General features: G+C 39.5%; 2 protein-coding genes and 1 pseudogene across 8 annotated transcripts in view; 1 reads left to right on the top strand and 2 right to left on the bottom strand.

Moving 5' to 3' along the window:
* Miga1 (mitoguardin 1) overlaps positions 1 to 12,664 on the bottom strand; it is a 574,792-nt gene that overhangs the window by 353,517 nt on the left and 208,611 nt on the right. The gene's annotated exons all lie outside the window — the stretch shown is intronic.
* Positions 1 to 12,664, bottom strand: part of Ak5 (adenylate kinase 5) — a 235,993-nt gene that overhangs the window by 95,302 nt on the left and 128,027 nt on the right. For all 7 annotated transcript variants that reach the window (XM_078026542.1, XM_040288885.2, XM_078026541.1 and 4 more), the window contains exons 7-8: positions 11,106 to 11,196; positions 4,172 to 4,248 (exon numbers count right to left, since the gene is read on the bottom strand). In XM_078026542.1, the coding sequence (XP_077882668.1) occupies positions 4,172 to 4,248; positions 11,106 to 11,196 (168 nt within the window). The remainder of the gene's footprint in view (positions 1 to 4,171; positions 4,249 to 11,105; positions 11,197 to 12,664) is intronic.
* On the top strand, positions 9,746 to 10,466 carry LOC110598697 (uncharacterized; annotated as a pseudogene).

Here is a 12,664-nt window from a genome sequence, read left to right as displayed (position 1 = left end):
TCTCTGTCTCTTTAGGGTCAGTGTCATATGTTTGGCCTACAACCTTACTTCTCTGAAGGATATAAGCAGGGTTGATTTTTCAGCATGTTCAGCTTTTTACTTGTTCTTAGGACAAAGTGGCAACTTCTAAGCTCCTTTCATCTGGGTCTAAAAAGTGAAAGTGCTCAGACAATTAGTATCCACTTAGCTGAAGAAGTGAGGGCCTTGGTTATCTCTAGGAGATACCTGGGCCCTGAAAAATTCTGTTTGAGTCAGAGCTGGGGGAAGGCAGGGAGGGAGTTATATTTTCAAACAGTTGTTCTACACAAGCTCAGTGTGCTCCCTTCCTTGCACAGCAGTTCTTCTAAGTGAGGTGACAGTCATGACTTTCTAGGAGAGATGCAAAAGAGGCTCAGGAAGTTACCCCCCCAAATCACAAGTGAAGTAAAGAACTAGAATTCATTTCTTGGCTTTCAAAAAAGTGGACATTTATTGAGCCATATTCCCAGCCATGTGGCAGGCATTGATGATACACAGAGCAGAGCCTAGTCTATGTCCTGCATTAAAATATCACAACCTCAGGTGCCATGCCCCCTGAAGAAGGTGAACGGAACACGTAGCAAGAGAAGGGCTTTCTGAAAGGAAACTTGATCCTGATGGTGCACAAATAGGGATTATCTGGGATAGAGGTGATGGAGCTGGGGAAGCTTCCCTAAAAAGGGAAGCAACTGCAAAGCACACCCTACTTCAAGGAACTGTAAATGCTTTGGTGTTGCAAGGATGTGGTGGGAGAGGAATGTAGGGGTCAGATACTGCTTTGTACATTTTCATGTATTATGCTTAGAGGTTCTGATTGAATTCTGAAATCAAGGAGCCAAGAAGGGTTTTAAGTAGTGGAATGCCATGACTGAATCTGCTTTCACAAGATCATTTTAGAAACGAGAAGACTGGGACAGGGAGACTGGTTAGAAGGTTGTCCCTGTCGTCCTAGGGAGGAAGGCTGAGGGTGTCAACCAAGGAAGGGGTAGTGGAATTGGAGAGGGTTGGAGCAATTCCTGCACGGAACTGACCAAACGGACACAGGGAAAGAGAGAGGCTAGGAAAATACCCTTGTTTCTGGCTTGGGCAGCTGGGGGGATGGTGGTATCATTTACTGAAATAGAGAAAACAGAAGGAAGAACAGATTTTGTGGGGGAAGATGGTGAGCTCAGTTTTGGACGTGTAAGTTTGAAATGCACATGGGAAATCTCACCAGTGCTATGTAGTAGGTAGACATGACAGGAGCTTACCAAGGAATTCCACGTGAAGCCGGGACCATGGTTTTTACTGAGCTTCTCAAAGGAGAATGTGTGCAGTGAGAAAAGAAGGGGCCACTACCAGGATGTTGGGGAACGCCCACATTTGAATAATGGACCAATGGAGAGTTCAGCAAGGAAGCCAGGAATGAATGAAGAGAGAAGTAGGAGAGAGGGAGAGCGCTTGCAAGGAGGTGCTGCAGCCTGTGCTGAAGAACAGAGATTTGCAGTGAAGGCTGACTTGGTGTACACTAAACCCATCTCTCTCTCCCTGGCACTTAGGAAGCTCCATTTTCCAGGCTCTTTGCATGGTCGTAGAGCCAGCAACTAGGGCTGCCACTGACCATGAGGCGAGCTCATGTGCAGTTAAGAGCAGGTGCATCACGCTCAAGCTCTTCTCCCCATCCATGATCCTTTTGGACAGTGATATAAAAAGACCTCTGGAAGGAAAGCACTCAGATTTTCAGTTTTATTTTCTACCCCAGCACAACCGAGTCTATTTTCCCTGATCCCGGCTCTGGAATCAGATCTCTGGGTTTGAACCTCTTACCAGCTGGGTGGATTTGAATTAACTGCTTAATTTCTCTGCACCTGTTTCCTCATATAAAACTGGAATAATAGCATAAATATGTATTTCCTAGAGTGGTCTGAGGATGAAATTAGGTAATTAATGTGAAGCACTAAGAAGAATATTAAAGACTCTAGAAATGTTAGGAATTAAGGGAGAGTAGAATGTCAAGGACAGGGAAATGGCTTATGGCAGAGGCCCATGGATTAACGGCCTGCAGATCAGATCTGTCCTGCTGTCTACTTGTGTACAGCCTCTTAGCTGAAAATGTGACATTTTAAAGGTTGAAATAAATCATGTGGGGAGCGGGAGCATGGGAGGAATAGATGAACTCTAGATAGGGTAGAGGGGTTGGAGGGAAAGGGAGGGGGCATGGGGTAATTAATGATGATGAAATGTGATGATCATTACTATCCAAAATACATGTATGGAAGACACGAATTGGTGTGAATATACTATGCATACAACCAGAGATATAAGAAATTGTGCTCTATATGTGTAGTAAGAATTGTAATGCATTCTGCTGTCATATATAAATAAAAAATACATAAATCATGTGAAAATTACGTGGAGTTCAGATTTCAGTACCCATAAATTTTTGGGGGGGACACAGTCATGCTAGTTAGTTTACATATTTTTATGGCTGCTTTGTGCAACAATGATGGGATTTGAGTAGGTACAGCAGAGACTATATGGGGAGCAAAGTCTGAAATATTGAAAAGCTGGTTCTTTAAAGAAACAGTTTGGTGACTCCTGGGTTACAGTGTCAAATGCAGTAAATGTCAAGAAAGATAACTAAAAAAGTGCTGACCAGAATTAGCAATAGATTACCAGTGACACTCATCATGGCTCTCCTGGAGTGGTAGAAGAAAATAGATTTTTGGTGGCAGGCAGATCCAAGTTTGATTTCTGATTCTGTAACTTGTTAGTTGTGTGGTCTGTTTCTTCCTTTTTCCTGTCTGTTCCTTTCCATTCTTTCATGGACTTGTTTCATGGTTTGGAACCTTCCCTTTATTTCTTTGAATGTTCTAAATATTCCTCTATTAAGATTTCCTTCAGATTTTTTTTTCTGTTATTTCTAGCTCCTGGGGGTGTGAAGCCTCCCATTTGTTGCTGCCTGTCTTGTTATATGTCAATTCTTTGTGCAGTCTATAATTTTAGGTGCACATGATGAGTGGTTGTTTGGCATTTGCTTCTGCTGAGGCCTTAAGAGTCAGCAACTGAAAAGGCTCCAAAAATGTATCACTGAACAACCTCTTTGGAGGCTAGGACGGAGGCAGTAGAGTGTGGGTGTTGGGGAATGTGCCTCAAGTTCACATTCCCACTGTGAAACCACTTGTATATAACCTTGACCTAATTACTCTTCTTGTTTAAGTTTTCTTTTCTGTGAAGTAGAAATAAAAATTCCTACTCTTTAGAGATATTGTGAAGAATTAATGAAATAATATAAGGAACTCAGCATAATGTTGTGCATGTAGCGAGTACTTGATAAATATTAAAAACTACCATAAATATTTGGTAGATATTATACACTTGGCAATATTTTCTCCTTGTTTCGTGATATAAGGAAGAAGCTTGATGTTCATAAAAATAGTTTCTGAAAATACAAAATGTACAGTTGATTATTATGTATGGACACTGGTCAGATCTCTCTGCTCTATTTGCGATGCATATTAGTTTAAAATGGGAACAAAAAACCCTCATTAGAACATATTCACTTAGTTTTCAGCCACTGGTAAGGAGCACTGATGGATGCTGGGGGGAGTTTCAGACATTATCCTTTTTCAAAAATAGCTAATTAGAAGTTGGATCGTTTGCCAACTATTTTGGGTCATTAAAATATAGCAGGAAAGAGAGTTCTGTTGAGAGGGAAAATGACCCAGATAAAGTTCTTCAGTCTTATTCAAAGAGAACATATATTTATTTTTTGGCTATGTTTTCCTCAGTCACTATTCCAATTGAAAGGTTAGAAATAGACTGGCAGAGCCCTGAGCCCATAGCTAATTCTCATACATATTACCTATTTATTAGTGGGAAGGATAGAAGCAGGCAAATTCTTGGGCAAGAGAACCTTACTTCTGTCTCAAGTAACTTCCAACCACAAATCTTTCCTTAATTAACTGCTATTTTGGATCTATAGATAAGGGAGGGTCAAAGAGCCAAATGGTGAAAGACAGCTGTAGGCTATTATGATTTATCATGAAATATGTTATTAATTACCCATAAGGATTTCACAAAATGAAGTCTTATAATTCTATTTTTCACAAAAAATCACAAAGTCTAATATTAGAAACATTTAAATAGAGAAATAGTTTTAGATTTATATTACCTGATCTTCATAATCCGATCCTGTATCAATGATCTCTCCAGTGTCCAACATCATTGAAGGATCAAAGTCACTTGAACCTAAATTTAGAAAAGGAAAAATTAGCTGATGGAGGCTGTTTCTAAAGAAAGAAATCCCCTCTTAGGTTTCCATATTGTTCTAGGATTCTATTAAATTCACAAACATTTCTAGATGCTTCCCATCTGCCAGGAACTGCATTTGAGCTGGAGATTGAAGATGCAGATACTCAGGGCGCTGTGTCCACCTCTAAGAATATGACAGTACTGTGGAGAATGATTTGTCAACAGCAAGATTCAGAAACCAAGAAGAGTGAGTCAACTGTGACTAGTAGAGGAAGTGGTGGAGTTGGGATTCTTCATAAGGAGCTGATCTGTGAACATGAACACTCAGGGCAAAATGTGATTTGTCCAAGAGAAATAGCTTCAAGATGTGCTAGAGTAACTAAGGCAGAAGGAACACCACATACAGAGTGGGAGAAGAGCAAAAGGTTTCCAGAAATAAAAGGACTGAACCTGCCCACTCCAGAAAAACCTGAGATGTTTTCCCTCAAGCCTTTGGGGTCACCTCAGTCTCTGAAGGTGAGAAAAATCAGATTAACTTAATTTTTTAATAGAAAGATTGCTCTCCTGGGTATTATAGGTTACATTAAATCACTTATCCATTTCTTCCCAAACTTAAACCACTGATTTTCACAAAGGGGCTTCTGAAGCACAATTTATTCATAGTTCTCATTTAATAATTCAAAATATACATCATCTCAAAATATAATCACCTTACCAGGTAGGAAAATAGATACAAAATCTAAAAGATTTATATTACCATAATCTAAAATATTATGTATCCTGTAAAATAACGAACAAACTCATGTTTTACTATAAATGTGGCCTTGCTGAATAATTCCTGGTTAGACTATTATATGAGTAATATTTAGTGAAAATAGCTTTTCACAAAACATCAAGCATCTCGAACACTTCTCAGACATGGACCTGTCCCAGAGATGTTGCCTCTGTACTCTCCCAAAACAGGAGCCAAGACTTCCTGGTGCGGTGGTGCATGCCTGTAATCCCAGTGGCTTGTGAGACTGAGACATAAGAATCATGAGTTCAAAGCTAGCCTCAGCAACTTCGAGGTGCTAAGCAACCCAGCGAGACCCTGTCTTTAAATAAAATGCAAAATAGGGCTTGGGATGTGGCTTGGTGGTTGAGTGTCCCTAAATTCAATCCCCAGTACCAAAAAAAAAAAAAAAAAGAGAGAGAGAGAGAGCCAAGGTGTGTCCTCACTCTGCTTTTCTCTTTGCTCTCTTATCTTTAGCGCCCCCTGTACCCCCACCTATTACAATGACCAAGTGCTAAGCAGCAACACCACTGTTTCTGTCTTCAAAATTTTTTAAAAACAAGATAAAGTTTTCCCATATGGAGACCCTTGAACCATCAAGCCATTCTGGAGAAGATACCTGATGCGGAGTTGACATGTGTAGTGGCACAGGTGTGTTCAGAACAACTCTACTGATACTAGTTGCCAGTCACATCAACGGAGCAGCCTTGGCCAATTCTGTTGCTAATGAGGCAGTTGGTAGAATGGCACTGGGAAGTCTTTGCCCCTTGATACCAAGAGGGTAAGACTAGAGCATGAAGTGGGAAACTTTAATTTTTATGTGTACCTTTTTAAAATGAGTGGGATTATATGTAATTTTCCTATCATTGTGCTTTGGTATTTTTCAAATAAAGAATTTTGTAAGTGTATCTTGGAGACAAAATACTTGACTGTCTCAAAGCCCAGTCTGAAAGTCAGCTTACATTTATGTGTTAAAGGCAGTAAAGATGTTAGAAGTAAATTGCAATTTTTTTTTCATTATATGTCATAGATATTTTAGAACCAAAATTTTGCAGAATCCCACTCTGTCATTTTAGAAGAGAAGAAAACGAGATGCAGAGAAGTTAAATAACTTGGTGAAGGTCAATACAGAAAGTATGTGAGATCAAAGGCAGGGCCCTTAGCTCCAATTCCTTCGAACATACTCCACCACTGCCTCCAAATAGCTTTACAAATATTACCTTTCACTCAAGTCTCTACAGGAGAGGACCTGGAGGGGTATACTATCTATTCTGCATTCTGAGAAAATGAGGATCAGTGATAATTCTCAGTGAGATGGATCTTGGGGTGACTGTGAAAATGGCAGGGTCACAAGTGGAATTAAGAAGTCTTGTTCAAGCCCATGACCATCAATGTTCCATTGCTGCTATTGGTAGCATCATTAAAGGTAATATGAATTTTGTTTAGCTGTCATTACTTCCTCAATGTGGCTGTTATCTACCACTGTCTAGTGACATGGTGATAGGAAGGTGGATTCAAACCTGTGTCCTACTTATTTTGTTTAACTGGAAACAGTTCTTTCAATTGTTTTCAAAAAGTACAACCTGAAGGGCTCTTCAAAAACCTAGTTAACAGATACCACATATGAATATTTGATACTGAAGCAAGTTTATTAGGAAATTATCTTTGACAATAGCAGAATGAAAAGATTTTTTTTTTGTCGTTTAAGAAAAAACTCCTGCTTATAATAGGAAGAAGAGATTGGCTTTCCTAATCAAGTGCTTTTGACAGAAATTTCAATATATCATTAAGGGATAAAATTTCTCGACACATTGTTGCTCCTGGCAACAGCAGCATTAATATATCAGGAGGCAATAGACAGAGGATATCATCAGCAGCTCAGATAATGATTGAAAAGCTTTTTTTTTCTTTTAGCATTGGTTGCTTGGTATGCTCAAAATGAGACCTTTAATAATAGTCCACCATTTGGCATGTGGAACAGGGAGGTAAACAGACATATGTACACACTTTCGCATTCTTTCAATGGGCAAACTAACAAGTAAAACAACTGCAAATGATCTTGTTACTCAAAAAAGACAGCAAAATCAGGACATTTTGAAAAAGCGATAGTGTGGTTTTCATTTCTCCTGATTTTGAATTTCTCGATTTCTTTTCAGATTTAAAAATATCTGTTCTATAGATAGTATGGAAAGGTCTTAGCTGAAATGTAGAACCCCACAGGGAAGACTTAGCGTCACTAGTTTTAGATGTGGTATGGTCTTCGGAAATATTATTTTCAGGTTGTCTCCTTTAATTTAAATGGAAGATGAGACAGATTGGCTTTAGAGGTACTAGAGACTAAATGCATTGCTTCCTGAGACAATTTTAGAGACTTTTTTCCTCTTGGTGGATTGTTAGTCAAAAGTTTTAGGAATTCTCCTTCCACTTTGAGTGCTTCCTGAACAGTGACAGGTGCAGGTAAATAAAACCCCTCCATTTAGTCCTCCAGGGAAAGCAGGCTCTCCCTTGCTCCAACTTCCATTAACTGCAGGCTGCTCTGTAAGAGGAGGTTGCATTTCATCCCTGAATCTAAAAAACGCAGCTTAGAAATGAAATGCATTCTATGCATACATGCTGAATGAGAGTAAAGAAAAGGATGTTTATACTTTACCTTTGCAGATCTTGCTCTCATTCACTTACTCTACAAACATGAAGTACCTCCTTGTAAATGCCCGACTGCATCAGGCACTAAGAATCCTGCTCTAATTTCAACAGTCATGGAAAGTGTTAGCAATGCTTTTGTGTCAGAATTCCTTTGAGGAAGAGGAAAAAATATTATTTGGAAAAATATCCTGAGTACTTGGTACCAGGAAGTGAGCTCCTGGAGGGATCTGAGTGTTGCAGGACGGTTCTGGGTGAGAAGAGGAGGGGAGTGGATTATTTCAATACTTCAGGACAGGGGTTGGGAAAGAGGAAAAGAGGAATGGAGAAGAGAGTAGAAGAAAATACAGGAAAAGGAGGGAAATTTGTGTGAGATGTGGTCTCTCCTTATGAGCCCTCAAGTCCTTAGCAAAAATACTACCACATATACAGCCTTTTTAGTGTGGCAGCCACGTTTTACACATAGAAATCATTCACTCTTGGCAACAATCCTATGAGGTAGGTGCTATTATTTCCTTTAAAAAAATAAATCTCAGTCCCTTTTATAAAAAGTTGCTATTGAAGCCAACCACTTCCAAGAACAACCATCAACTCCGAACAAAATATGAACTATACCTAGGAATTGAAATTAACCTAGATGAGTTCTGGCTATTTTTTTAAATGCATATATTTCCTCTTTATAGATAAGAAAATGTAGGGCCAGAGAGATTGATTGATGTGGCCAGATGGCTCTTCCAGAAGTCCTAATGGAGGACTCCATAGAGCAGACACTGCAGATAAAACTGAAAATTTGGAGCTCATGGCAGCCTATGGGAAAAGGTGAGCAAGTGTGCACTCAGCTTGGGAGCAAAGACTTGGTGTGCCTGGGAGTCCCACACTTAGACGGTGGCCCAGCTGAGGTAGCCAACTGGAAAAGGAAGACCTTATGTACCCTCTCTTAGGAGATTCACACTGGGCATCAAACCCTCCCTGGTTCTCTGTTTTTCTCTCTGTGTGTCCTCATTAAATCTTATGCTTTAATAAAGGAAACTGCTGCTTAACCAACAATCCTGTGCCTAAAAATTGTGCAGGAAAAGCACAGGACATTATGCAAGGGCTTAAACAAGTCTGGAATGGTGTCTGAGAGGCTCCTTGAACAAATCACTCTTGTACTGAGGCCAGCATCTAGCCAGGTGAAGGATGAGGCTATAGAGTTGGGAGAGTAGAGGGATGTAATGAGGATGGGTTTCCTGAGCAATTGGGAAAACAGGTGCAAAACAGCTACAGAAGGAAGGTACTGGAGCCATTGAAGGAACCACAAGAAACTGATATGGGTGAGGGATGGAGGTGAAGCCCTGCACAGTGGGAAAGCTAGGGATTTGTGGCTTTCTGCTATGTGAGGAACACCAGTGCCCAGCCTGCAGGAAGGTCAATGAAGGGTTTGTTATGTTTTGTTGTCAGAAGCCAGCACAGTTGCAGGACTGCAGGACAAAGCTACTTTGGAGAAATGCCACTAGTGAGCCATAAGGTGTTACAAAGTTGTAAAGAGCGGGCAGCAAAATTCAGCTCCTCCACACTACCGTATTAGCATACTAAGGATATGTAGCAGCTAGATACTTGTTCTTATTTTAAAAATTATGTTTTAAATAAAATATTAACTTAAAAGGCACAGGAATCGTAGCATTTTTTTTTTCAGAGCAATTAGTAGTCTTATTTACATGATGCAACACAGTTCTCAATATTCCATCTTTCCTGCAACAGGCAGGAAATATCACTGGAAAATTAGGCAGGAGAGTTTGTATCAGTTATCTGTGCTCTGCTGATCTGCCCAGAAAGATCTCCACTTCTTTCTTCTTACAATTCTTCCATTCTTGGCAACTACAGTTAGGTCGCTTCAAATGGTGGTTTAAAATTTTAAGTGTTTTGCCTTGTATTTCATAGCCCAGAACGTTTTTACCTTTTGAGGCCATAACTCTGGAGAAAGGTCAAGACTGAGACCAAGATTTGAAGGGTGAGATAGCACTGTGTGTGCAGCTGTTGCTGTGATTAGCATGATGTCCAAGGGCAGGGCTCAGAGCAGAAGCATCTGAACCAAAATGCTAGATGGAAGGCAGCATCGCAGGTCTAGTGTGCCCCCTTTTTCTCCATGCTTGTGACCACACCAAATTGATGAGACAGAAGCTGGCCAAGATGAATTGGCCAATGATCCCTATGAAGGTGGTGCCTCTCCATAAGAGAAAGGTGAAGGCCATGGAATCAAGCGTGGAGAAGAGTCCTAGGGGCTTGTGTAGAAACCCATGTACAAAATGACATGGAGGCAAAGCCAGCATCCAGAGAAGAAAGAAAATATCCTGTCTTAGGACCTCATTGAGTACATACAATACATGGTGGAGAGCCATGGGGAGGCCTTGGCTGGGAATGTGAAGAATTGCTATCAGGATACTCTGAAACACATTGGGAAGATCAATGTCTATAAATGTTTTTACCCAGCAGAGTGGCAAGCCTTCATCGATTCTTCACAGAAGAATAAGGTGGAGGGTGAGTGGCTGGTTTACAGCTGCCCCAGGCTGAGCCCGTCTATGGGACCAGCAGTGTTGAAGGCAAGGAAGGATGTGTGGCTTCAGAAGAGCTAGCTACATGCCATGGGATCAGAAGGTTTTCTGCACACACTCACTCACACACATATTCACACTCACCCAGTCTCTTTCCTGGATAAGGAACTGTTTCTCAGAGGCTCAACTTACACTCTTCTGGGGGCTCATGGAAAAGCCAGAGCGTGCTGTTTGAAGAGTGGGCATTTCATTTGAATACAGTGTGTACATAATACAAAATTTATTATAAAAATAATATTGTTCTCAGTCTTGACATTTCTTCTGAGTTTTGACCTCAAAAGGTAAAACCCAAAAGTTCTGTGCTATTTTTAAAAAAGAGAGAGAATCATCTACTTAGAACTGGTAGGTGAAGTTATGTGGGCAGTGAGTTGGACTAGAGTCAGAATAGAGAATACAGAACCGTGAGTGCCACTTGTCTTAGGCAAACTCCCAGGTAGGAGTGCTAAAGAGGGGAAGGGGCAGGGCCCACAGGAGCTGTGGATTGGGATGGAAGTGCTTTACTCAGGCAATATAGAAGAAATCCCTTTAGGCTGGGGGAGTCTTGGAGGAATTATAACTTTTAATTGTTGCGCAAAGTATATGGATTAGTTTAGATATTTTTTTCCTATTACGTTGTGACTACCTGCTAATTTAGATGTGCAATGACAGGAAGAAAAACGTTAACAAACTGCAAAGGACAGATTTATAACCCTTCCATTCTATTTTGGTCTATCCCTTTATTTTTAAACCAGAAAGAACGAGGGCTGTCCTTTAAGCTTACAGCAATTTGTTGGGCTTTACCCATTAATACAAAGTACGACATTTGGCAGGTGATTGTGGTGTATTATTGCCCAAAGGACGTAGCAACTTACCTGCTGCATTTTCTTTGTTGGGAAATAATTTGCTGTCAACTGCCATACTGATGTCATAGAACACCTCATCCTCGTCTCGGTCAGCATCAAACTGGGGGAAATCAGGACAGACAAATGTGGAATGTGAGTATACATAAATCAGTTCATCCCTAAACATAATGAATGTGCATTGCACAACTATATCTGTGACAAAGAAGGACAAAGAAAATAAGGTACTCACGCCTTCAATCAGACATTTAGAGAGTTTTTAAGTCCAGATTTCATATCAAATAAAGAAGGGCATTAGGAAGTAAATGTATAGTCACTTAAGGATAAGAAAAGTGCATACCATATTGTCTTCACATACAAAGCAAAGTTTCCCTCCCGAAGGTATTGGAGATCAAACCCAGGGCTTTGCACTTGCTAACCAAGCATTCTACCACTGAGCTATACTCCCGGCTCTTTTTCAAATTTTATTTCAAGACAATCTTGCTAAGTTGACCAGACTGTCTTCAAACTTCCCAGCCTCGTCTCCTAGACTGCTGAGTAGCTGGGATTACAGATGTGTATGACTGTGCCCAGCATAACCCCCCTCCAAATCAAATTTAAGATACTGTCCTGAATACAATAAATACTATATTACAGATATGGTCTATGAACACTATAGACTTAGATGTAACAAAAATTAAATATTTACTTTACCATTCCATAACATTTACAAAATTTTGAATATCTTAGAATAATGTGGTTATATGCACAAAACTGCTCTTTCCCAAGAGGTTCAAATGTTTAAAATACATCTCTCTTTTTTGTTAAAAATCACATTATTGAATTATAATTGATATACAACAAGCTGCGTGTCTCTGTAGTGTACAGATTGTCTAAATTTTGGTATCTATACATACCTGGGAAATAATCATAAAATCAAAATAGTGAAAATTATCTATCACTCCCCAAAGTTTAGAATTCTTTTTCCTATCTCTTTCAGGCACCATGGATTTGCTTTCTGTTAAATTATTTGCATTTTCTAGAATTTCATATAAAATGAAAAGTATGCAATCTTTTTTGTCTGGATTCTTTTACTCAGCCCAATTATTTTGAGGGTCATCAATGTTATATCTGTAGTTAATTCCCTTTCATTACTCAGTAGAATTCCATTGCAGGTATATATTTTGAATCCCATCCCAGTAATTTTTCATCTTAGACATTGTAGTTTTCATCTCTAGATGTTTGATTTGAATCTGTGTGTGTATGTGTGTTTCTGGGGATAGAGCTTGCACATGTTAGGTAAGTAAGTACTTTTGTGCTATACCCCAGCCCTAAGTCTTTTTTTTTTTTAAATTGTTTTTCATGAATTTAATTGTTTCAACATCTGGAATTAAATTATAATAGCTATTTCATCTTTCTTCTTTGTTAATTCTAACATTTACATCAGTTCTGATTGATTTTTACCTCTCATAATGGAGAATTTTTTTTCTTTGTATGCCTGATCCTTTTTTTTTTTTTAGATGTCAAGCATTGACATTTGGACCTTGTTGTGTGTTGGATATTTTTGTATTACTATAAATATTCTTAAGCTT

The sequence above is a fragment of the Ictidomys tridecemlineatus genome, chromosome 11 (assembly GCF_052094955.1).
Source record: "Ictidomys tridecemlineatus isolate mIctTri1 chromosome 11, mIctTri1.hap1, whole genome shotgun sequence".
In the NCBI taxonomy this organism is placed as follows: Eukaryota; Metazoa; Chordata; class Mammalia; order Rodentia; family Sciuridae; genus Ictidomys; species Ictidomys tridecemlineatus.
The sequence above is the reverse complement of the archived record's forward strand: the minus strand, read 5'-3'. Positions and strand labels throughout refer to the sequence as shown.